This window comes from Pectinophora gossypiella, chromosome Z (genome assembly GCF_024362695.1).
Source record: "Pectinophora gossypiella chromosome Z, ilPecGoss1.1, whole genome shotgun sequence".
Taxonomy (NCBI): domain Eukaryota; kingdom Metazoa; phylum Arthropoda; class Insecta; order Lepidoptera; family Gelechiidae; genus Pectinophora; species Pectinophora gossypiella.
This window is the reverse complement of record NC_065433.1, coordinates 13,495,479-13,522,411: the sequence shown is the minus strand read 5'-3', so window position 1 is coordinate 13,522,411 and position 26,933 is coordinate 13,495,479. Positions and strand designations below refer to the sequence as shown.

The 26,933-nt window shown below is 35.8% G+C and overlaps 1 protein-coding gene across 2 annotated transcripts in view; it reads left to right on the top strand.

The window, feature by feature from the left end:
* Positions 1 to 2,931: 2,931 nt before the first annotated feature.
* LOC126380678 (glutamate receptor 1-like) overlaps positions 2,932 to 26,933 on the top strand; it is a 137,745-nt gene continuing 113,743 nt past the window's right edge. For both annotated transcript variants that reach the window (XM_050030239.1, XM_050030238.1), the window contains exon 1: positions 2,932 to 3,125. In XM_050030239.1, the coding sequence (XP_049886196.1) occupies positions 3,011 to 3,125 (115 nt within the window). In that variant the 5' untranslated portion in view covers positions 2,932 to 3,010. The remainder of the gene's footprint in view (positions 3,126 to 26,933) is intronic.

The window sequence follows — 26,933 nt, the reverse complement described above, 5'->3', positions numbered from 1 at the left end:
TGAACGCGAATAATACGAATAATAATGAGCAAATACAAGATAAAAGTGCATTGAAGCAATGTTTTGACACTAAGGTGAAAAGAAAAACTCGTATTAACAGTAGACAGCAACTTTATTTTTATTTTTAGGTTATATGGCAAATAATGACGGTCGAGTGACCACGCTACGTAAATCAATGGACTATTATTGGATTTCAAAATATGATATAATTAAAACTGCGAATGAAGAGATATTAATTTTAAAAAAGAAAAATATAGACGATCCTACTGTCCGTAAAGTTTCTTTTTTTGACGTGACTTATTGTAGATTTGCCGCAGATGGCATTAACTAATTGAAACGGGATTCTATTAAAACGCATAAATGTTTTTGTCATAATTTAAATTATCATAATCCTTTTTTTTATAATTTTTACAAGGCATAACGGTAGGTTAGGGTGCGGCGGGGGTGGCCCTTGGGCCACCCCTACGCCGCCAGTATGTTTATCTTACACACGAAAAGTATACTGAATGATGACCAATGGCATGAAATAGTGTCAAAAAATATGACGACGACTTCAAAGCGAGATGCAGTTACGGCGTATATGTCAACTACATCAACACTCCGTTAATCGAAAATGAATTTTTAATTTTTATTTGACTTTTAAACATTTTTGTACTTTGTACTAGAGTAATACATTATTTCCTACCTTATTTCGCGTTTTTATTACACCACTTATCATGGACACCCTACATTAATGATATGGCCAAACGTGGATGGAAATATCATTAAACGCTGACGTTTAAACGATATGGTCAGTTGAAGTTGGCCATTTCATGAAATACGACCATTTCATGAAATGGTCGATCATTTCATGAAATGGTCAATTCTATGATCTGGCCACGACATATACATACTTTAATACACCTCTACCTACCTCTTCGGAATTAAAGGTATAATATGTTGTTGTTATGTCCTTGATTTCGATAACTTAAGAAGTATTCTTTACAGAACTAGGATTACTTTGTGATCACCGAATATAATAATTGCGAGGCTATGGCCTGCTCTCTGTGGTGATATTTCTTTAACTTGACTTCTTAGGTTGATTTGCTGCTGATGATGTTTTTAATCTAGTTTTTGCTTATTTCCACGCCAATACGGCCAATATGAGTTTATGTGCCTACCTAAATTGATGTTTTTTATACTAAATGCATGTTACAGAAACAGTTTGCGTAAAGCATTTAAATAGCATTATGCAAAACGGCGTTGCTAACATTCTACGTCAAGAAGTAAAGTGTAAAAATGTAACAATTTATTACAGATGAGCATTAGAATTTGGGACGGGATAACACACGACCAAACATTCATGTATATGAAACGAGCCCGCCGCCTGGGACCGGTGCCGGTGGGCAGTGAAATCCTGAAACTTCCGCTCTGTGATCATAATTTCAATTTAAAAGTTTCCACAACTTTGTTTATGCTACGGCCAAATTAAGAATGTTTGAGAATAATATATGAAATATCTTTCAAAACTAAGGCGAGTAGGTACTTGAATTGTTCTGTCACGTGTTCACTCCATTTAGTGAATATTATGTATGTATGTTAAATGGTCTTAAATAATAGTGTTTAACTGCAAAGTAGTGTATTCCTCCGATACTAATATTGCTTATTTTTTTCCAATGAACAACATTATGAAATTCCTTTAAGACGTTCTCAACCTTTCAGTTTTAAATTCATTTCCTAAATATGTAGAGTCTAAGGGCCCTGCCTCACTAGGACTCCATGGTTGAGCCACCAGCGGGAAATTATTCTGAATTCAGATGCCGGCAACAAATTGGTTGCGCAACCAGATGAGGACCGTTTATATGACTGCATACGTACATTATATTTGTTAGTGCAAACGTGATGGTGCTACCATGTCGTGGTGCTCTAGTGAGATAGTTTTAACCCTAAGTTTAACACTGAATTCTAGTGAGACTGCATTAATGTACAGATTGTTTTCAAGCTACTAACAAAATCGTAAGCTTTGGCTAACTTTGTAGTTTTGTTGTCCTCGTTGTTATCTACAAAGCGCTCTGAGTAGGACAACATACAACAACATACCTTCACTCCAACCTAACGCTGTGTACTAAGGGCTTACATAAATCCGTCGATAAAATATAGCATTCATATATCGTAGATAGAGCTAAATAGCGCGTTGTAATAGATTTTGCCGTAATGCGTCAAACAACAATAATTTATGAGCAGATATTTGGCAAGCAACCGACTCCGGAAAAGCGTGATAATTCTAGTGAGAGGGTGCATCGTTTAAGGCGACGCGAGGCGTGTAGTCGTCGTGTAACAGCGCTGCACATAATCAAGCTCTTTACTTTTCGCTATATTTGTTTTATTACCCATGATGAATTTAAAAGTGGATTATAATCTGAACAACACAAAAAAACTGTATAAAATAAGTATATATAAATGATACTTTTATTTTATGATATTTACTTTATATTATAGATTATCATTTCGTCTGTAGTAGAGATATTTGTCAGTTACTTGTTAAAAATTAAAATATTTTAAAACGAAGATAAATATTGGAAAGCAAAGGAGCACTTTACTCATAATTCAAACCAAACATTAATCGGAGACACTGAAAAACTTACCAAGAGTGCGAGTAATGTTCGAAAAGGAAATTTAAGAAGTTTCATCGAGAAACGAAATAGACCATTAAGCAAGATTATTAAAGAAAAATAAAAGTAATAAAAGAAGTTGTGCGTATCGTGTAAGAGAGAGAGGCTGTAGGTGGTTGTACAGCTTCTCTACAGAGTATCGTGGTGGGCGCGCGGAGTGGCGCGGAGGGCCGGGAAGGGCGGCGCGAGCTCAGTCGCCAGTCGACGTCTGCGCGAGCTGCTAGCCCCATAGCCCCATAACTCGCACCCACCCCGCAACTTTGCCCCGACTCGAGTTGCCTGCCCGCGCGGAAATTTAAACAAGTGCTTAACTCCAAAATGTGATTTCCCTTCCTGGAGACATTCAAAAAGTTACGATCATGTTGCCGTTCAAAATAATGTTCCGTATTGTCCAAATTGTGTTCTTAACACTTATTATTATGTACTTCAACAATATTGTCAAGGGTCAAGTCCAAGGCGAGAAAATCCCGATTGGTAAGTGACATATTTATCTGAAATATTAATTATGTTTATAGTTTGTATGTTTTTGTCTCCTTATATATATAGGATTAAGTATATTTAGAAAGGGGTCACACTTAGGGTTTCTAAAACTACCATGATAATAATTTAAAATTTTGCAAAAAGCAATGACTGAAACCACAATACAAGAAACGAAGTTTGTCCAACATTTTTGATAGATATTCTGTTCACTTTTAAAGTCAATATTTTTATTTTGATATAGCCCTGTTTGTATATATATTATAAAAGTTCTTGTATTGTATTAAATATTTGCAATTATCCAATCACTGACTTACTTAAATCATTAATATTTACCTACCTCTAAGAAAATTATGATGTAAAACGACAACGTCTCTTTCATTTTCTATTGATTATTTCATACATTTAATTTATATCCTAAAAACGCTCGAGTTTTCACAAATAACGTGACATTTACAGGCTTTGCTTTGTTTGTATTCCGCGTCGGGTCTTTGTTTGCTATTTAGGTTTCGAGTCGGCGAATTTTTGGAGAAATTCGAAAAGAGCGAAGAATTTAAACAAAACACAACACATTTTTATCTTTTCCTGACAGAATTTAGAGTCAATCGGATTTAAAGAAGTTAATAGTAAACATGTTTCCCTATTTCATTATACTTAGCATTTTTTAATTTGAATTATGTTTTGTTATGTTTTTTATTAATTTACTTTTTGGCCGGATAACACTAACTAATAACACAAAAACTCAACCAGCCCGATAGCCTTTCACTTAAATCTATTTAGTAGTTCTGATAATAAGTAGTTCCGTGTTCTGGTTGATTTAAATCGCAGTCCATAACTAAGTAATCAATTTCGCTGACATAAGTACTGAAACAATGAAACAATGAATAATTACTTACTATACTTAAATAAAACTATGACTAAAATCTAGTCTTCGATTTTGTTGAGCTGCTTTTTCTTTTCGGTTGCATGATAATAATATAAACGGACCAAATTATAATAAAGAACATTTCTTGATTTATAGATTTTTTTTATAAATGAAGAAATGTTCCAAATAGAGGATCTAGTACATGAGAGAAATGGTATTCTTTGCAACAATGACATTGCTGGGGCAAAGGGCAATCACAACTGAGTATACAATAGTTATACATTTTCCTTATTTTCCACTAACTAGGCCACGTGCGCGATAAATGAGTGGAGAGAGATTAATGACGCAGAAAAGTTCGCGCCCCTTTGCTTGTTTCGCGGGGATCTACTGATTCTATTTACACAATAAGTTAGTAGAACTCCACTCACTTGCGTTATTGAAACGTCCCTGATTTCAGAGTAGATGACATGTTGTTTGTCGTTTACGTATAATGCGACTCATATAATTTGCATAAAGTTTCATTATGCTAAATATTTAAATAAGTGTATGTTGGCAGTAATTGTTGGTGAAATTTTCACGCACTCTATCCAGAGACAATATACAGCAGATTTTTTTGATATTCTCTGCTATTGCATGTTGTACCGCAACTACAGTCTCAATTCCATTAATAATTACGCGTACTACGTAATAGGTTTTACAATGCACTTTATTTAATTGATAATATTTTATGTTAACCCAAAGTAAAAAATTCCCATATTCCTATTTCTTTGGAGCGCTGCCGCCGGTGTCAAATGCTACATTACGTAGCGCGTCGTAGCACCGTAACGCCGCTCCGTAGCGCCGCTGCGTAGCGCCTTAGGCAATACTATATTTAAATTATACTTATTGGCGACGTTTTTTTAACAATCATCTTTTATAGTAAGTATATATATTAAAAATATACGTACACTACACGTGTATCTGTTTTTTCCCTTAATTTTAAGTCTAAGTATTTTACTTTTCAATATGTGCTCTCTAGAATACGATCTTAATTTCCATAGTTTCCACGTTATTCAAAAAAAATAATAAAAAATGGACCGTTTACTGATAAATTGTTTGGTGTTCGTTAGTTATTATACCACTGCTTGGTATTTCTCAATTTTGGATGAATCATGAAGGTTTATGAAGGCTATTTTAAGATGTTATTGCAACTCATGCAAGAAAACCTGCTAATTGTTTTTTGTGATTTTTGAAATGTTGTCAATTTTAATTAATATAAAAAGTGTTTTTAAACAACAAACCGACTTTAAAATCTGTCTTATAAGAAATGATATTTTGTTGAATATATAATGTAAGTATTTAAAAAGGTACTGCGGCCCAAAACAACCGGTGTTGAATGTTTCATTCAACCAACAGTCGTGTAACTAATGTGACGTAACGTTATGAGGTCGTAACTCATTATGTTGTTAAACGTTTCTTAAAATGTATTCTGGGTTGTCATTGTTCCTTATTTCGTCCTTATTTGTTCCTTAGTTCGTTCCTTAATTCGTCCACTGTTTCGATGTCGCTCGCAACGCCAGTAGGCACCTCGGGCTGTGCAGAACATTCATTATTTCAATTTCAACGCTATTTATTTAACGAAACACAGAATAAGTTTACAATGATAAAATAAATAATCCCCTGTGTAGTGTGTTCTTTCGACTCAAAGACCTCAACTAGCGATTTCCATGCATTTCTGTTTCTGACTTTTCTTAGCCATTCATTTAATAATAGTTTCATTCATAATTTATTTAACCATAAATATCTTATCCTTCAGTCGTGTTATATTGAGCCGCCAAAGGCACCTAACATGGCTTATATAACAAGCAATAAAATTCTCATTCTGAAACATTGGATTCTAGTCTATCCAACTCAAATCTCTATTTTCGGTCGTTACATAATGATAATTGAATTAAAATATATTAATACATTTATACCACAGATTTTCATTATTTACCATAACAATTGTTTCAGTTTAAGACAACATTCCAAAGTATTTAACCACTTAACTCATGTCATCTGACCTTATAATCTTTAACGGTAGTGTTGGCGTCGTATAAGTATACTTACATAAAAATAAACCCCAGTTTTTTGGATGTGTTCTTTATTATATCAAAGAACATTATCAGGTCAAGTGCGAATTCGATTTGTGCCAATGGCGCCGTCCCGTCAAAGATTACGTCCCATGAAATTGTTGAACGTTGAAATTGACTTTTTGTGAAGAACGGCCTACCATCTTATAAACAATTAAATGGCATTATAATAAATTTAATAGTAAATAAATGACGTACCTAAACCTCTTGAAAGATTTAAACTAACTGGAATGGAAAACTGAATTGACAAAACTGCTTCTAATAAAGATTCAGCAGTTATGCAGTTCAGTCCATTTCCTAACACTATTCAGATTACTGTACTTTACTCTGTTAAACTGCTTAACTCACACTTACTCTACTAAAAGTCAATATCGTCTTTACACAATATAATATTTTCAGCATGATCATCCAAAAGATTCAACGAGCTAAACAGTTGTTGCAACATCATTTTTTTTTCACAACTGCATACCTGTAAAAAACGAAGTATGTTTTAAAATAGCCTGTGTAGTAAAAGCGTACGACCGTAGCGAAATGAGCGCTAACGGCCTCTACGAATGTATATTTGTTTGTGCCGATAATCCAGGCACAATTTTGTTCCTCTACTTTCTGGACATGAGAACATATGGATGGGGATATATTTCGTAGGTAACCACGTACCAACGGTAACGTCGAGCTGAGCTACATTAGTAAGCTTACCTACACTTTCATATTTAAATATTTCAACATCCTTATCTAAAATTTACTTTGAAATTAAGATTTATGTTTGGAACTAAATGAAAATAAACAATGTTTGAGTTTAGGAAATTACAAAACTTCTGAATACGTCTGTCATTTGCGAGCATTATTTGAATAAGTCGATCAATCAAACCATTGTTATATACAACGTGAGGGAGTTCACCACACTCCAATTCTACTCTAAATAAATTGTTTATCTAAGCATTTTGGTTTCCAATAACTTGTCAAGTTTGATTGCCTTTCAAATCCAGACGCCGATATAATATCCAGTTCCTTTTGATTTCGATACATTCTAATGACTCTTAGTTATCATTCTGCCTCTACTATTGTACACCTTATATTTTCGGCTATGAAATATATTTTTACCCGGCTTGGCAAATCAATCTAATGATAATAATATAAAACAGAAAATAAAACAAATAATACACTTGAGTGCCTATTTTTATTCGTATCCGTTAACATTAATAATTGTGTTCAGTAGAATATATTTCCGGCATGTCCCGAGGCTGACACGGTAAGCAGGCGCCGAACATTACCTTAACGACGACCGAGTGTGTTATTACACCGCCAAGTGTGCGGCACGCACGCAATCGACACGTCTTCTTATTATACTGTCGCGTACCCGCAATGTCTTCCCTCTCATAACTCGTACGCTTCATACACGAATTAGATTACAAATTCGGACTTGTAATCCTAAGTATTCTAACAGATGTCTCTAAGGGATTTCTTAATTGCCACCTTTTCTTAAAAAGAAAACATCAATAAAACTTTTTTATAAAGTTTCGAGTTTCGCATTTTAATTTTCTTGTAAGCAATTTGTGTCGCATTTTTATGAATTTTAATTACCCGATAAGATAACGTTTCAGTTTACTTTCTTACTTTGTTTTTTCGCTGTTTATTCTATTACCAAATGTTTATAAAGTATAAAAGAAAATTAATATAATGCACTATACTTTTAGTACACAGTGGAACCAAGAGCCCTTATGATAATCCTTGCGCCCATAAAATTATCTTAATCTGTGCGTCTTGCTGAACCCTACGGGGTACGTGCGAAAGACGTCTCGTCCTTAAAGGGTCCTTTGTTAACCTTTCACACTATCCGGGTCTCTCAAATGATATTCTATATGTTAATATTGTTACGCAGCATCCAAAAATAAGGACCCGTAGTTTGATTTAGAAAGACTCGACTAGTTTAATCTAGTTACATCGTAATACCTTGGTCTGCCTGCGTCCCTGAATCTATGATTGCAAGGAACATTATTCGGAATGGGCGGAACAGCCCCATAGCAACTTGTTACTTTAAATGCAGCGAGTTGTATGTTTTTTATCGTAACAGTCGAATGTTTCCTATTGTTCGGAGTGCAATATCTAGAAATAAAACGGTATTACAAACCAACATATCACAATAATAGAGTCGTTGGATAGAAGCATCGAAATAAGAATATAATACAATATTTCCTTTTAGGATTTCGAGTATTTACAAACATTACTATCTAAGAAATAAGTATTAAATCTTCAAACTTCTCTTGGAAACTACGTGTGATAGAATTTAATTTGATAAAACTCATTGATAGTGTAACGTTGGTTGTGTAATTATCTATATAAATGACGTTTCTTATTTTTTTAAAACCGTATCATATAGGGTGTGTATATCCACCCACATTCCATTTGAAGATGCTATCGATGCGGGCATTCTCACCGACGCGTGTGATAAATTTTATATTTTCATTTGTAGAGCTGTCAGCTGGTTTTGTGTACGTAGATATTAGTTCCGCTCACAACAATTTCCACCAGAACGGTGTCCGATTGTGAACGCAGCCGTAATCTCTTTTTTGTTTGGCTTATCGACGTCACAACAGATGCGTGACGGGTGACAGCCGCACAAAGCCTAGATAATAACAATTTTTATTTCGAGGGTTGAAGGGTACCACTATGGCACTGGCACCTTACATTGAATTATTGGCTCAGAAGTAGTATAGTCAACAATATATGGTCTACAGCTTCTGATTACAATAAGAATGAAAACAACCGTTCAATATAATTATTAATTACTTAAATAAATTTTCAATAAAAATAATCATTGAATTACACTTAAGTATAATATTCAAGACTCTTTAAAAATAATGTTATATTGTACTCACACACATAATACCTACTAAAAATTGTTACTCCTCTAGCCAAGTGTAGTTTATATAGAATATTCATCATCATCAGCCGTACGACGCCCACTGCTGGGCATAGGCCTCCCCCAAGGAACTCCACGACGATCGGTCCCGCGCTACCCGCATCCAACGGCTTCCCGCGACCTTTACCAGATCGTCGGTCCACCTTGTAGCGGGCCTACCCACTGAGCGTCGTCCGACACGTGGTCGCCATTCCAGAACCCTTCCGCCCCAGCGGCCATCGGTTCTCCTCGCTATGTGTCCTGCCCACTGCCACTTCAGCTTTGCAATTCTCCGAGCTATGTCGGTGACTTTAGTTCTCCTGCGGATCTCCTCATTTCTGATTCGATCCAGCAGGGAAATACCGAGCATAGCTCTCTCCATTGCCCGCTGAGCGACACCGAGCCTCCTCACGAGACCCATAGTAAGCGGCCACGTCTCACTGCCGTAGAATATTATGTCGAATTAAAATAAAAATACGAGTGTAGGTATTTTTGATACAATTAAAAATGAATGTTTTACCATAAATTCAGACGACGCTCTGAGCCGAGGTTCGCGCCCAACTGGGCACCCTCAGGCCTTTAATAAAATATAAAAAAATGTCTTAAATTTGGTACCGGATGAGAGCCCTCAGCGCTTCCCATAAGTCCGGATAAGTAATTAATGCCATCCGCGGCAAATCTACAATTAGTCATGTCAAAAAAAAAAGAGTTACCATAAAGAGGTCTAAAATTTGAGCGCCTGTGTGCTTCAGGAGTCACGTAAAATTGTCGATGACAACTAAACTCACCACGCCAATGGTCAACAGTCTAAAAAGTTTTGTGTTTATTCACTAATTAAACCTACTACGTAGTAGAATCTGACGTTATTAAATGTGATATCATCGGCACGAAAATGTCCTGGATACGGTGGATGAAGCAGATCATACTCTCTCACTGGTGCATATTCAGTTTTACAGTTCTTTTTTATATCCACTCAGCAATAGACATAAAGTGAAAATCGTCTCAAAATGAACTGAAACGTCAATCATTTTCAGTAGGTAGGTACCTATCTATATTATACCTAGTAGTTATAAGGTGCTGCAGTGCTCCGCTGCAACTCAGCATTGTCTGACTTGAGTAGAGGGTGCTTAGCTTACTACCACAACAGTGGGACACTTTATATACTCGTAGGTCTACAGGAAATTTGTAGATTTTTTATGTATTTTACTAGGATTTGAGAGACACATTCATCATCTTATTTATACTGATAAAATAAGTCTTAAAAAAAGTGTATATTTTATGTGTCTAAATGAATATACTAAAGGCCCCCTTGAGGGTGCGGTGTGTTTTTTCTGTTCGAGATCTGTAGTCCAAATTTTATGGCTTATCGGCATTGGTGCTTTTTAGCTTCCAAGACCAGATCCTATAACATTTTTTTTTACTTATGCACAAACAACCCCACGAAGGTTTATTTTTTACAAAAAATAGAGTACTTATACAATATATCCATTGTCATTTGGTTTGTTAGTATTGAGTAGATAGTTCAACTTTCCCATTCTATTCTGACGATTGTATTATATTCCTACTATGGTTTTTACGAGAGATCCAAAACAAAAACGTTGAAATAGTACACTTTTTTGTAGGGGAGTTGGGGGGTGCGGCTAAGTGGTTCTCGCTCTTCATGATCTATCTCAGAAACGCAACGGTTGAATATAAAATAAAGCAATATTATTTATAGTTTATGAGATACTTACAAACTAAAATCTATAAAATATGACTTCCCCCTTCATCTGGACACTTCCAAGAATAGCTGTAAGTACCAAGCATCGCCTTAAAGACGATGATAATTTCATGGACAGAAGGAGGACCCGGTGATGTAATGGTTAACAAACTCGTCCGAGTCAGAATATTTTTCAATTTAAATTTTCTCTGTAAGTACCGACTTTCTGAACCACACTCATTTTTTATTTATTTTTATATTTATTTTACTTTTTATTTACTTTTTTGATCGTCTAATTTAAGGATAATTTTCTGGGACTAATCCCAACAAATAAATTAAAAAAAAAAATATTTTGTCAGCTATGAACTGTGGTGTGAAGTTGGCATTAATACTGTTATATACAGGTACTTAATTCATATTATAATAATATAACTACCTAAAATCAAGTTGTTCTGTTAAATACTCCTTCCAGTTCATAGAAACTGCCTGATTACCCTCAATTTAATAAGAAAGGTAAAATGTAAAATTTAAATTGCAGAGCTCATTACTCTTATAAAAATAACATCAGGTAGAACAAGCTTTCCGCAGTTTTTATAATTTGTGATAAAATGTTTTGCTCAGTCTCATACTGGACTTATATTTTTACTTCTTAAGACGGGAAAATCATATTTCCACGTTATATTAAAAAAAAAGTTTCCTATCTTTTGTTTCTTCAATTTTAGTAATGTAGAAACACTTTTAGAAACATGCACATACATAACTAAGAGACGCACCTTGTAGTCTATTTGTTGCACATAATGAATAATAATATAAACATTATATCTGAAAGAAAGCCCCACATGTCTTCATTGCTACACGTAACGACATCATACATTTAACGGTAGCGCCCTTTAAAAGATAATATCCTTAACGACATATTATTATATCGCATGAAAATAGGAATCCTTTCCTTGTAATATCGCGTAGGGTCTTAAATAATGGAGTGAGTTATAAGTGGAGGAACACACTCCATCTCGCGCGGAGTACGCACCTGATCTTTTATTTTTACTGTTCCCTTGGCTGTAACGTGAGACACACTCATAACACTACACGTCATTCACACGAGCAGAGCGAGGTTGTTCTGCCGGCTTCATTGAACATTATTTCATAACTCATTCGATTTGATAGTGTTGTTATAACAAAATTACTTATTCGCCACGTACATATCAAAGATTGGCTTCACCAAAATATCCCATTTGTAAAACGTTGAAACGAAATTAGTTTCCAATGAAAATTCACTGAACGCTGTTTACAGAACGAAAACATGTAGTAAACTTGCGCTAGTGTAAACATACTTAGTACGGCTACGAGTATGTAAATGTATTAGTGATAATTGATATATTATCGATATTACAACAACAAAATTCAGTAACCTGTTAAAATTGTGACGTTCCCATACCCAGCTAATCTGTGAAGGTAATATTAATAGCATTATTAAATTATTCTCTTAAATACTGCTAAGTTTCTTGCGTAGTATATTAAAGCTTAATTAAGATCGAATATGTGGTGTTTGTTTATAGACATTTCACACGAGCAGTAGGTAGTTGTGATCATCTTAATTTAATTTCAGGGCGGCGGGTAATGTTTGCCGAGACAACGTTTACAATACACGTAATCTGTAGGCTCGGCCTACAACGGAGCCCGTATGCCATTATTGTGATTTAGAATGCGGCTGTACTCAGAATGTGAGCCAATAAATTAGATCTCAATCAGGCCGAAACCTCCATTTGTTATTCGTACTTGTATAAGGACATATTGAGCCCTTCAACGTCATAATGTATTCTATGCTTTTGGGCGCTGAGTGCTTCAAAGTGATTATTACGCAGGAGTGTGGAGAGCAAATTAATAGAATTTGGCTTGACAATTTCATGCGAACTATTTTCAGTCTAATTTATTACGGTGCACTTATCTACATCACTAGTGAAATCTTACGTGTAAATTATAAAAAAATACTAACACTAAAAGACCACAGAGTATTGCATCATAAATGTTCACAGTTCTACAGGGAATAGATTCAATTTCCCATCGCTCATACCTGTAAGACAGGTGCATTAGATAACTTCGTAACTAATATACATAATGTCCTACATACCCAGTACAATCCAGTAGATTTACGTACTCATAGATATAATTATACTTAGTCGTAAATTTGACATAGTAGGAGATTACTATTTCGAGTTGTTTGGATAACCTGCTTACTGATTCAACTTGAAAACTATACTTATTATGCAAAAATATCGAACTAAGCATTTTTGACGATATGTAGTCAAAGTGTATTAAATAATCTGTTACAATCAAATCACATTTAGCGCAAAAACAAAATGAATGGTAGGAAAGAAGCCTGGCCTCAGATGTGAGCTTCTAAGCTAGATAAATGTTAAAATGGTTTGTTTACGATTTATAAACCATTTAGCTTACTAAACAAATTAAAGATTAATTAAATTCATAAGAAATACTTAGGTAAAGCAATAACTCGCGCTGAGTCGAATTAAAGACGAAGGGGAAAACTACAATAATAATTGCGTCGTGAACAGATTGCGAAAGAAAAATACAACAAAAATAGCAGCTCTTTACTCAAGCGTCTTCAATATCAAGAGAAAATTAGCGTTTTCAAAGTTAACACAAAGAAAGTCGTAATATGAGACTGAAAATAAAAATCCGATATCACTTTGGTCGACCGCCGCATATTATTCCCTGGAAATTATGAATGGATGTCGTCGGTGGCGAAGGAGCCAGGGTATGGCTTTCATTGTTTATGCATGAAGTTATTATTTACGACCGAACGGCATCTCGACCTCGCCATTGGCGCGCTCCGTACGGCCGGCCTAGCTCCCACCGTTATAGCCTACAACCCTATTGTGAACTGCACACTGATCCAGTTACGCCAAAACTGTCAAATCTCACTTATCTTCTCTCTTTTTCTTACCTGCCGGCGGCCTCCGTGGTCCAGAGGTTGAGCGTTGGGCTCACGATCCGGAGCCCCCGGGTTGGAATCCCGATAGGACATATTACAAAAATCATTTTGTGATCCCTAGTTTGGTTAGGACGTTACAGGCTGATCACCTGATTGTCCGAAAGTAAGATGATCCGTGCTTCAGAAGACACGTTAAGCCGTTGGTCTCGGTTACTACTTACTGATGTAAGTATGTAGTCGTTACGTAACTCATGTCAGGGGCCTTTGGCGGCTCAGTAATAACCCTGACACCAGGGTTGATGAGGTTGGTATTCCACCTCATAACCCACACTATAAGAAGACTTGCAAAAAATATTCTCTTTAATTCCCGTTACCCAGTTTTCAGGGTGACTCAATATTTTTGAAAGATTACTGCCCTGAACGGAATTTAACGCGTTTTAAAATGTTTAGTGAATCCCCCAATAAAGTGTGATGAGTAAATCAACCTAGCTTCATTGTTCTCTCAGATGGGTAGAAGCATTTTAAACGTAGCAAGAATAACTTATCTTTACGAGAGCTTACGTTGGCTCTTTGGATTTTCTGATTTTATACCTCGTTTTGCGTTTGTATCACGTACTAATTTAATTCTACATAATGCTATTTAAACACATGGCTTGTGATCTAAATTTACCTATATAAGGAGAAATGACTTAATGACGTATCAATGCACAGCCAAAACGCTGGAATGGATTTGTATGATCTCATCAAATGTGGTAATTACTTAAATTTTATCCTTCTTTTAAATAAATATTCCGCTGTACATATTACCTACAATTATTTCTTATATCTACTTAACAATATTTTCACCGAAATACATTTGCATGCGTTTAGATTCATATATATTTTTATTTATTTATATATACCGAAATACGTAGGTAGATGCAAAGCATCGCTTCTCAAACGGGGAGCGTTAGTTCGATCCGTAGTACCGGAAATGCAGCAATAATAATAAGTACATATAAGTTTTTAATTTATCACAAGTACGATTTTCACTACCATAGTTGGCTTAGCTCGACCAATCCTATAGATGGCGACACCATTGCCCACCTATTATGGTGGTTTAACAGAAAGCTTGGTGAAGCGTAGGTACTTAGGTATTTTATCTTGCGATGGATATACCTATGATTAGCGCAAGTGGGAATATAATCGTAAGATTATGTTATTTTATAAAATACGTATAAGCAAACTATGACACTTTAGCGATAAGGCAATTGTTATGTACCTAGTTAAGTTATTTTTTGTCAGTCTTTCCTTGTTATTTTGGTGCAAAAAAAAATTGAATTAGAATTTTATAACTTTGAAATAAACGGTTCCAACTGTGCATAATGATCAAGGCAGTAAAATAAAAGAAGTAACATGAATATGTTGTATTTTCCGCATCATAAAATGTAGTTGCACTTTATTTATGGTTGCGTTTCAGTGGTTATTATGAGCTTCGTGACCATATTTAGCGAAATAAAATCTTTCTATTGTCTTTTAGTGTAGTGAAGTTTAGAAGCAGGAATTGAATACTTTATGCACATACTTGACGATAGTGTCTAAGAACATACTTTGTAAACTTCCACGTGATAATATTTTTCTTCCATTTGTTCTGATTATTACTGCTAGCCTCGTGACGCCCGCGGTTAAAATTCTGTGAGTCCACAAACTCCAATAAGGTTTAACACAATTGATTTGACCATGCAAAGCTACGTTACCATTGGCATTTACAACATTTAGTATAATTACTAATTTATTTTTAATCATTTTATAATACGATAAATCTTACAGTCTTGAGGAGCTCGGTGGCGCAGCGGTAAACGCGCTCGGTCTGCGATTGTTGAAGTTAAGCAACTTTCGCAAAGGCCGGTCATAGGATGGGTGACCACAAAAAAAGAAGTTTTCGTCTCGAGCTCCTCCGTGCTTCGGAAGGCACGTTAAGCCGTTGGTCCCGGCTGCATTAGCAGTCGTTAATAACCACCAATCCGCTCTGGGCCCGCGTGGTGGTTTAAAGCCCGATCTCCCTATCCATCCATAGGGAAGGTCCGTGCCCCAGCAGTGGGGACATTAATGGGCTGGTGATAATGATGAAATTTTACAATACGAAAATAGAATTGGTTTTGGGAGATAATACTTAAAATCCTATACTTCTGTACTTTGTTGTGCACCGTATTGTTGAACATATCTCTAGTAGATTAAACTTAAAAAAACCTGTCGCTACGGGAGCGCTCTTCTTCGATGTGGCGAAAGCGTTCGACAAAGTCTGGCACAACGGCTTGATCTACAAGCTTTATTCACTGGGAGTGCCAGACCGTCTCGTGCACATCATACGAGACTTCCTCTCAAATCGAACCTTTCGCTACCGCGTGGAGGGGACGCTCTCGTCACCGCACCCGATACATGCCGGAGTCCCACAAGGCTCCGTCCTCTCCCCTTTACTATTTTCATTATATACTAGTGACATTCCCAAATCCCCTAATACCGAATTAGCTTTATTTGCGGATGATACAGCCATCTATTCTTCGTGCCGTGGTCGAGTTATGATGACCGGAATCCTCCAACGCGCGGCCAATGCCTTGGGCAAGTGGTTTCGCAAATGGAGAATCGAGGTAAACCCGGAGAAAAGTGCAGCGGTGTACTTTTCAAAGGGCTATTATAACACGCCACGGTCACGCCGTCAACTTAAAGTCATCACGATGTTTGGCAAGCCGATCCCTTGGGAGGAGCAAGTCAAATATCTCGGCGTAGTCTTAGATAGACGTCTTACTTTCAAGGCCCATATCAAACGAGTGCGCGATCGCGCCGCGTTTGTAATGGGCCGTCTTCATTGTCTCCTTAACAAGCGAAATAAATTGTCCCTTAGGAATAAGGTGAAAATCTACACGACTTGCATCCGTCCGATCATGACCTATGCAGGGGTAGTTTTCGCTCACGCGAGCCCCTCTCAAATTCACCGTCTACAAGTAATACAAAATCGTTTCATGCGGAAAGCCACGGGAGCTCCGTGGTTCCTTCGCAATGAAAATCTGCACATTGACCTAGGTCTGCCAACCATTGCCCAATGGCTCAAATTAGCTTCCAAACGTTTTTTCGATTCTGCTCCGCACCACCCAAATCCCCTGGTAGTTGCGGCTTCCGAGTACATTCCGCTTAGGGACGGTACTGAAAAGTATCGGCGTCCGAAGGACGTAATATACGATCCCGACGACCCGATTACTCTAGCCATAGAGGCAGCCAATCAGCTCGCGACACCAAACACTTCAGGTCCCCGATACCGACCCCGCCGGCGTGGTCGACGATTTCCCTCATTCAGCGCTTATCGCTATCGAGCCACTAGGGTCGATTAATTCTTTCAAATATTTTTCCTCTCAGACGACGCCCTGAGCCGAGGTTCGCGCCCAACTGGGCACCCTCAGGCCTGTTGTCTTAAACGTTGTACCGGGTGAGAGCCTTCAGCGCTCCCCATTTGTCCGGCCAAGTAGTTAATGCCATCTGCGGCAAATCTACAATAAGTCACGTCAAAAAAAAAAAAAAAAAAAAAATCTGTACTTTGTTTACGTATTAATTATGTTTCACCACAAGGCCAAATCTTGAATAATAAAAACATATTCATTACTTATTAAAACGTGCTATTTTTTTCAAATTTCAATTTGTTTATGAATACGAACGTACTAAATTGTAACACAACCCACAGACTGGTAGTCAGAACCTAGTACTTTTAAAACACTAACAGTTACTTTTTAAATTAACATATTTATTGTTAACATTCTCTATTAAACAATGGCTCGTTCACAGCAGTTGCTGGGTATTATTGTAGATCTGTGTTATGTTACAAAATATTTTATACTTTGTACAAAAGAATTTTTATTCCTTGAGAACAAAATCTACGTTTTCAATGCATTTTCACAGCGCACCCTGGGAATAAATAGGAAATGTATAGAGTCGAGAACGTTTTATAGATAAGAATTGTATTTCATTGCTTGAAGCTGCAAGCGGGATCTCCACTTGAATGATTACATCTGGCTACAAACGTGAAATGTGTATCTTTTCACCTCGAGGCGGGACGTAGTGTTCCTGTAAGCCACAACTCTAAAGTATTGTGTGTCCCACCATTGTGCGGCGTCAATTCACTCCGCGTTTAAATTCCGACATATAGGCAATGGACAAGGCGACGACTAAATGCATGTTCTGTTTAACTAGATATCGTTTCAGCAAAGAATAAAATAAATCCTCGAAGCCAATACCTAATGCTAGCTGCACATAATGTCGGGAAAACGGCCGACAAGCGGATTGGGCGCGGGATTTTACAAATTATAGGTTTCCCGTTTTGTGTGTATCAACCTCGAAATAGTTCACTGGAACTATACATATGTTTCTGACTGTAACTATTTGTTTCAGATAGTAGTTAATCAACAATCACTATAATGTTTAACTTAAAACATCATGACATTAGTTTGTTTTGAATTTCATTAAAAAATGGACAAGCACGAAAAATAACACTCCAGCTACCTCTGACTTTAACGCCGATAAACTATGTAGCGTTGATAGTGTACTGAAGAAATCTCTTAAAAGATGTATATAGAACTACTAAGTATTATCTGTATCTGTGGCGCCCTAAAATAATAGATATTTTTCTCTTTATTTCTTTTAGCTTTCGCATGCGTGAGCTACAACATTCGAACACTTCCCTTGTTTCTGGCTTTTTAGTTGATTCTATATTGGTTAACTTCTTACTTCATGTATAAACCAACAAAATGTATTATAATTTACATCATTTGAAGCTTTGAAGCCTTAAAGATTCAAACCAATCTGAGCAGAAAAATATTTGGTATAAGTAATATTATTTCGCTGTCGTACGATATTAGTTTATCCAGCACTAACGTAATATTTTTTGCAATCACAGGAAAATCCTGCAATAAATGCCATTTCCATACTGGGATTGTTGTTTTTAGTTTCAAATATTAATTTCAGGTAACAATTAAACCAGTTACGATTCTTAGCACTCGTTAGAAATGTACGAACATAAATAATTATATTCGGTTAAGGAATATTTTTTACGGCACCTCTAAAAGAATAAAAAATGTTTTCCTCGAATCGTGATGATTTTGCACATTCGCCTGTAAAGTTATCAGGCCGCATTTCTTTTCCTTAAAAATATTTAAGCTGACAGAATAATGACAGTTAAACGAGCAGGGGGGTGTCCAGAACGACCTTTCAAATTAGTGGTTAAGATTACCGTCTCATTCAATGGAATTTTGAAGCCTTTCGCAATATTCCTTGTTAACTTCGAAAAAAATGATTTCTCATCAATTTTCCTTTTTAATATTCAATAAGTACATAAATGTTTTGCAATTTGTATAGCCAATAACTAAAAAAAGAAAGTGGAAAACTTTTCGCTGCCGACGCTAATATGAAACCGAAGCGTATACATAACTCACGCCGAGCCGTATTCTAAAGTAAAATACATCTTCCTCCTAACATTTAGATGAAGATACCGGAAACTTTTTTCTGCTTCGACATTCTTATAAAATATGTTGAAAGTTGGAAAGCAAAACAATACGGGTCGTTAAAATACCAAATGTTCACACGAAAAATGCGTCTTCATTCAAGTTCATTGGAATTTCAAAAATAAAATAAATTTGCCATGTGGTGGGAACAGCATTCACTTCCCTCTGCGAGTGATATGTGGGAGAAAACTACCAGACGAGAGGGCTCAAGTGGTCGCTATACCGTTTGCTACTAAAAAAATACACTTTCCAACCGAAATGTTCAAGAGTGTACCGGTGAAAATATTATAAAATCCTGGATGGTTATTTGCATATTCAGCACTACACTAATTTAGAATTGAATGCAAAACAAATTGAAGTTAAGTTTAGTATTCTAGCTGATTTGCTTTTTGCTTGTTAAAATATCAGACTCCATTTTATGTTATTTAGTAACTCAAGTTCAGCTAAAAGACAAAGGACTATTAATTGACTTACATCAGTATCGCATCATAATTAAGCTTTTATAATGGTCTCAAACCATTTCCTCCCCTCAATTCTCACTGTGAAAATTGTGGCATTATTTTATAAGGTATTTCACAGTGCAGCATGAGCGCCTACTCAATAACTTTTCTTTATTGTTACACGTAGCTTTGCTTCTTACTTGTGAAAATGAGCAGGGTATACAGACCCCTCGTTTGTGCTCATGTCTAAGGATCCTTTTACTTCTTTTGCGAAACATTTTCATCTTCCTTCCAACCTATATATACAGTGTTAGTTGGGTGATATATTTTGTAAAAGGAAATGGAGTTTATTCCGAATTCTAATTGTATGCAGTCTATTTTTGAGGTCGTTGCAGGTCCGATTTTGGAAAATAGTTTGTAAGTAAGTACTACTTCTTTTTTTAAGAGTACATGAAACTCAAGCAAGCTATTTTAGTTTTCACATTCTCTTTTGATTTATCTTAAATTGTACAAATCTTTCCAATGCAAAGAGTTAGCGCACACAACAGTCCACTCATAATAGCAATGTACTTTATTACCTCCCCCAATCACAAATAAGAAACCTATGAGTTATTAATTTATCTTAAGTGAAATTTTCACTCACACAGTTGGCTCGACCATTATAGCCCCCTATCACTTGGTGTAACAGAAAGCTCAGTGAAGCCTGGGTACTTAGTTCATCTTGCGATGAATGTACTTCTGATTACCCCAATTGGGAACTAATAATGTTGGGCTAATGTTATGTTTTTAGATTCCCTTTATCTAACTGCTGGCTACTGAGACGAGAGTTTTTAAATATGTCTTGACTAATTAAATCCAAGCGACAACGATCCAAACTGAATGACATCTTAGTCACAAACGTTTACTATCGATAGTCAGACTACTTACCAATTTAAATCGATAGACTTTCTTATCTACTATAATTATCTATAGACTAGAGCTTCGGTCAAACTTTCAGCTGGTTTTGAGCCTAGGCCGAAACTGAAGGTTTGGACAAGAGGGCTGAAATGAAAACTTCGATCGGGCACAAAATTATTATCCACTACGATTTCAATCAAACGAACTTCTCAAGAATTCGGCGTGTTAAACTCTTTTGTCTAATTTAGCGGGTACAATAATTTATTGAAATAGATAAGTACTTACTTAACTCTTCCTTTGTAACGTAATCTCACTTATCTGCACGAAATACTCTCAGTGATATACTTTATGACACAACCAACCAGCAACTCGTTTTACAAATATTTATCAACAAAAAGCTGAAACTGCATAAATAACAAAATACAAAAGGCATCAATTACGTACATTGGACACTCTTGGTCGTTAACCGAAAAATAAACGAGTGCGCTTAATTAAAGAAACGCTTTGGCTCGCGAATGAATTTTCTCACGCCTCTTCTTGCTCTCAATTTGGCCGAAAGACTGAGAGAACCATAAAAGAGCAATAAAAACATCGATTTTGCATAAGAATCCGGCAGATGTGATTGCCGACTCGCAGGATCAGCGGCCGTATTCCACCAAAAGATGCGACGTGGTTTTGTTATCGGAAAACAATTCTAACACTGAAATGCAAACAAATATCGTGTAACTTGAGACTGTTAGTTTCGTTTTGTATTAACTTATGACCATTTAGTCAAAGATTACAAGGTTTCCTCAAGTGTTACATGAATACGTTCAGACACCGTTCACTTAAGTAGATAACTTACTTAACTACTATAAAATATGTCCGAACTTTAACCCTTGCGTGTTGTGTTATGTTACTAAAGAATTTGAACCTCGTGCTAAGTGGGGAAGGATTAAGAGGCGTAAATACCTATCTCCTGTATTATTGAAGCGGGAATTTTAGTGTTTCAAATAATCCCTATAATAAAGCCCGGTTCAAAATGTTTCCGAGGTGTTACATAGTTTGCGCAACACATTACCAAACTCTAGCGATACCTATCCTAATTAGTTTATTATACTTATAGTTTTTAATTATATTTTTATTCTGAAAACTCTAGAGGGCATTTACAATTTTAAGTTTTAATTAAAACAACGGTAGGTAAACATATTCATTTTAGTGATAAATAAAAGTTTGCGTTTGTAAATTATAAAACTATTGAAATCTTTTGGTATTTATTAGGTATCACGAACGTAATGGGTTTACACGAGTATGGCTCTCAAGATGCAAAAATGTTATATATAGTAATTATATTTATATTCTTTTTTTTAAGACCTATCTTATAGTATTTTTATTATTTTGCTGAAATCAAATTAATATGGAATAATATGCCGCCCCAATCGTCAAATCTAAATGATAAATTTATTAATATTATAAATATTTTTGATCAAGACCTATTAGTGAGGCACTAAAAGCCGGAGAACATTAGGCGGGATCGATATTGTGGTCGACGCCTCGACGGCGGCGCGAAACTAATGGAGCGTGATCATGTTTTAAAACTATCCATGTATGTTCTACATACAGCCATTATATTCCTATTATTTTTGAAAAGTTTCGGATAAGAAAACATTATATTATATATTTTGTCGTGGCCAGATCGTAGAATTGATTATTTCATGAACTGATCGACCATTTTATGAAATGGCCATATTTTAACTTTAGTTGACCATATCGTAGAAACGTTAACGTTTAATGATATTTCAATCAACGTTTGGCCATATTGTTAATGTAAGCGGTATCCATGCTATGTGGTGTAAGTAATAAAAATACGAATATTCGATTAATTTCTTAGGTTCAAAATTACCTAATGTTCCTATTCGATATGGAAAATTGTACAATTACTTTGTTTCATCGATTATAATATCAATCATGTTTTAAATATAATCGACACCAGCGCCACTACCGCATACCGGTGGATAATGTTACTAATTTTACGATATGGTTGCCAACGTTTGGCCGTATCATGAAGTAATCATGCATTTAATTGCTCATATTATTAAACGTTTTGTGTTCATTGATTTGGACAAACTACATCATTATGTGGCCAACGTGTGATATTCTATTTTATGACCATTTCGTGAAATGATCGAACACATCATGAAATGATCAATTCTAAGGTCTGACCACGACATGTTCTGCGTTATATTAAAATTCCAGTTAAGTACCTAGTTCGATAAATTTAATTGATAGTTTTGTATGGTTAGTTTACATGCATTTCTGAAAACCGGGATTTTTTAAAATTAATACCTCTTATTTTAAAATAAATTATATTTTGCCAATATCTTATTTTGGGCATCATATCTCGAGTATGGCGGCGCAAGCGGTAAAGAAACGCGGTGACAATGTTGACATTCGGAAGGAGCCGGTCAAAACCTATAAAAACACTAATTTTTATTGATTCGATCCAGTTATTAGATTTAAGTGACCTAACAAAAAATTATGTATGAAAATATTTCTACATACCTACTTAAAAGAGACCCAACCCTGTAAGTTTTAAATTAGAGTAAATCCAAACTTTGCCTATAGATATGATACTTCTATAATCAGTCTATCATTTTGACAAAGTGCTTGTGATGTCAAACAACACACTGTAGGCACAAAAATATTGTCAAGTTATAATATTCCCGACGGCATGGCACTCGAGAGGCGTCGTTAAGAGCGTCCGATTGTTATATCTATTGAAAGAAAACACTCGAAATAGGATAGAACGGGCTGAGGGTTGAGTTTAACTATCTTTAACTTTTGCAAGGGTCGAAAACATAGACGGCCGGCTCGGATAGACCGTGCACCCATAAATCTCAACCCAGGCAGTAACAATGTGTAGCTGGCTTGTCTTGGCTCTTACTGTCTCTGAAAACCATTACCATTGTAATAGCCTCTGTTAACAATTTTAAATGCTATAGATACTATCGTTCATTACATTACCTAACAATAATGTAAATGTAACAATTTGTTTCATCGATTTCATACCCACTTTACTGATTACACTCACATTATTAACAGTTAAAGGTGGAGTTGGTTGTGTCAAGTATACACATTTTTCACAATCGCAATATTTATTACACGGAATCAAAAGTGAGTATTCTCAGCATGCACACATCGTGTACGCAGGAACCCGGCCGCAGGCATTTGGGTTGACTTGGTAAAGGTTCAATAAATCTCCATAAATGCAGACAACCTCCGGGAGTCAGAGCGAACAAAAGCATTATTGCACTAAAGTGCCGTTGAAATGGCATGCGAAAACCTATTACCCCGTAAAGTGTAGTGCCGGTAAGACGGTAGGCCTGCTACACCTTAACACGCATGGAAAAGTTGAAATTTCTATTTCAAATAGAAAGCTTCAAGCAGAAGTTGAACTTTTAAATAGTTGTCATACTCCAGAGAGAGGTAATTTTATTTACTTTTTTATTATCTCTTCTTCAAGGAAAGTAACTCCAATAAACTAAGCACAAACTGTACATGTGAATGAATGTTTGCTAATGTAACTGTGCTTACAAAAAAGGGCAACTTAGAGACGGTACCGGGAGTTTTGCGGGGCGGAAGCTGACAGTTTCTGTGTGGACGGGTACAAATTGTAACATTACAAAAATCCCCCTCCCAGGAAGTGTCTAATAGTTTAGTAGGTATGCATAGAGTAATTATTCAGCCGAATAAGTACTAAAACTTGTTTCTGGGTATAAGTATTTATTGGAAAACATAAAAGCTTAATATTAGAATTACACACGTAAGTACGTATCTCGTGTTACCAAGTAAGTACCTGGGCACGGAACCGAACAATAGTAAAATGTGACTCGTACTACTTCTAAGTTCACTTATTTTAAATAAGTTAAATTTAAAAAATTAATAAATTATTGTTTATTGTGAATATTTTTATAGTGTGTCAGTTTAAATCTTATAACGCCAATTCAAATTAAAGCAATAGAAAATGGTTATGATCATAGTACAGTAGTGCTTAGAAAATGTCATGAAGAAGAAGTAGAAATCAAAATTTGTCTTTCATTTTAATACGTTCTCCGACTCACACTTAGCCGATTTTTATCATTTGTTAGTTTGCACCTGAACCAAACCAAGTTAGGTCGAAAGACGTAAAATTCGACCTGATGACTCGATTACTTTAACCATAGAAGCGACAAATCAGCCCGCGCCAACAAACACTTCAGAACCCCGATACCGACCTCACCGGCGTATTCGACGATTTCTCTTATTCAGCGCTTATCGCTATCGATCCTTTAGGGTCGATTATTATTTTCAAATATAATCCACTCAGATGACAGTCTTAGCTGAGGTTCGCGCCCGACTGGACACCCTTAGGCCTGTTGACTTAAATATTCTCAGCGCACCCCCTTATTCCGGCACAATCTCCAATAAGACACGTCAAAAAATATACCAAGTTTGACGCTTGTGTATGTCTCTTTGATCTTTACAACAAAAACTATAAGCCTTGGACAAAAATAGTTTCTTCTATGGGAGCCACACATACTCATATTAAAAATGATGCAATATTTCTCTTATAAAATAATTAAATTCACTTACATGGTTAAAAGTTTATAGTTTTCACCCACTTCACTGGCTCCAATACTAATAGGTATAGATAGACTTTACACCGTTACATTTGAATCATCTGATAAAGATGTAAAGGCCTGAGATGACACCGTTACACGCCTCTGCCGCAAAGCGATCGCTGTCGCTTGCCCGTCAATTTTCCTGGTAAGGTGCTTATGGAGCTTCTTCCATGTGTTATACCTAGACCAAAATTATTGCGCACATAACAACTGTGATTAATAAGTATCTGCTCTTCGTGGGAATAATCGCTGGCCGACATTGCAGATTGCGCTTGATTTCCTTATCCATTTTGAGCGAGTTTTACCTCCTCTTTGACTTATTTGGAAATTTGCTTGTCCATTTTGTATCAAAACCTGAAAACGCTGAAAAAAGAAACTAGCAGCTAATGTATGACTAGCTTCCTCAGAAAGGTGTATGACTGTTTAGTTATATGTGTCTATTATACGTTATGTTCTATAGGAATATTAAGAGAAACACAAGTTTAACGTCAGAAGATATACTGAATTAATAAGCGTCTTAAGAACTGTGGCTACATAAATTGGGTTACATGCGCACAAGAAGTGCGCTTAAGTGTGCATTAAACTATGATGCATCCATCATGTGACTACGTCACCCCTAAACCACACTCTTTTTATACATTACTTTTTGTTATTTAAATATACATAAATATTTTAGAAACATAGATAATCTGTGAACATTGCAACTAGCTACCTAGAAAAGTAACTGTTTTTATTGAACCTTACAAGGAAGCCTATTCCTAGTCGTGTGTGGGATCTGTAGAATGATCCAGTGTATTTGTGCCGTGTTTTACTTTGTGGTTGATGATGGACGTTTCATGTCATCATCCAAAACAGAGTTTGTAATTGCGTTTTGACTAGTGGATGGACATTAATTATATATTCTATACATTAATTAAACCAAATCAATCAGGCTTCGTAGTTAACCTGCTATAGCAACGGGCGGATAATAATTAATATATCATAATAATATATGCTAACAATACTTAGTAGGTGATCTTAATGAATAAAACTTACAGTCGAAGGGCTATTTTGTAATATGAGGCTAGTTGAAGTTAAAGTGTTTTACCGCAAAATAGTGGTAAGTATTTTTAAAAAACATACATAATTATATAACATTTTTAATAAGGATCTTGTATTTAAAAATCACTAAAACCACCAAGTTTTGAATGACTACTAACAAAAACAGTTTACGTGTGGCGAGTATTAGTTTTCTTTATGATATAAAAATGAATTCCAAGTAGGTATTACAAGTCCTGCATACTTAATGCCCCAGTGTAAAAGCACAAGCACACTCCTGATAAACTATCAACAAGTTACAAACAATGAACAAATCGGAAAAGTATCTAACACTTCCAAGGAGGGTTGATGCCATTGTTTATCAAAAAAAATCAGGGGTGTATTTTTGTGAAGATCAATTTGATATTAGAATTTCACACAAAATAATCTATGCAATCTAAATGTAAAAAACAGAAGTGAGTTATTTTCCTCAAGAATAATTTTATTGGTTGTTATTTTAAAAGTTCTGTCTTCGACTTTTCTCTTCATTGTCTTGTCCAAAAACTTATTTAAGACAGTTGTATTTCCTGGAAGTATAGGATTTCCCTTGGCTGGTAATTCTGAATCTGATAAATCTTTGGCTGTCACTATACTTCAGAGTAATACCAAATCTGGACAGTTTTCACTTCTTCCAGTAGCATTTTGCAGGAGAAATCTGCACGACTACGTTGGTGAACCCACATAAGGAACGCTATTGCA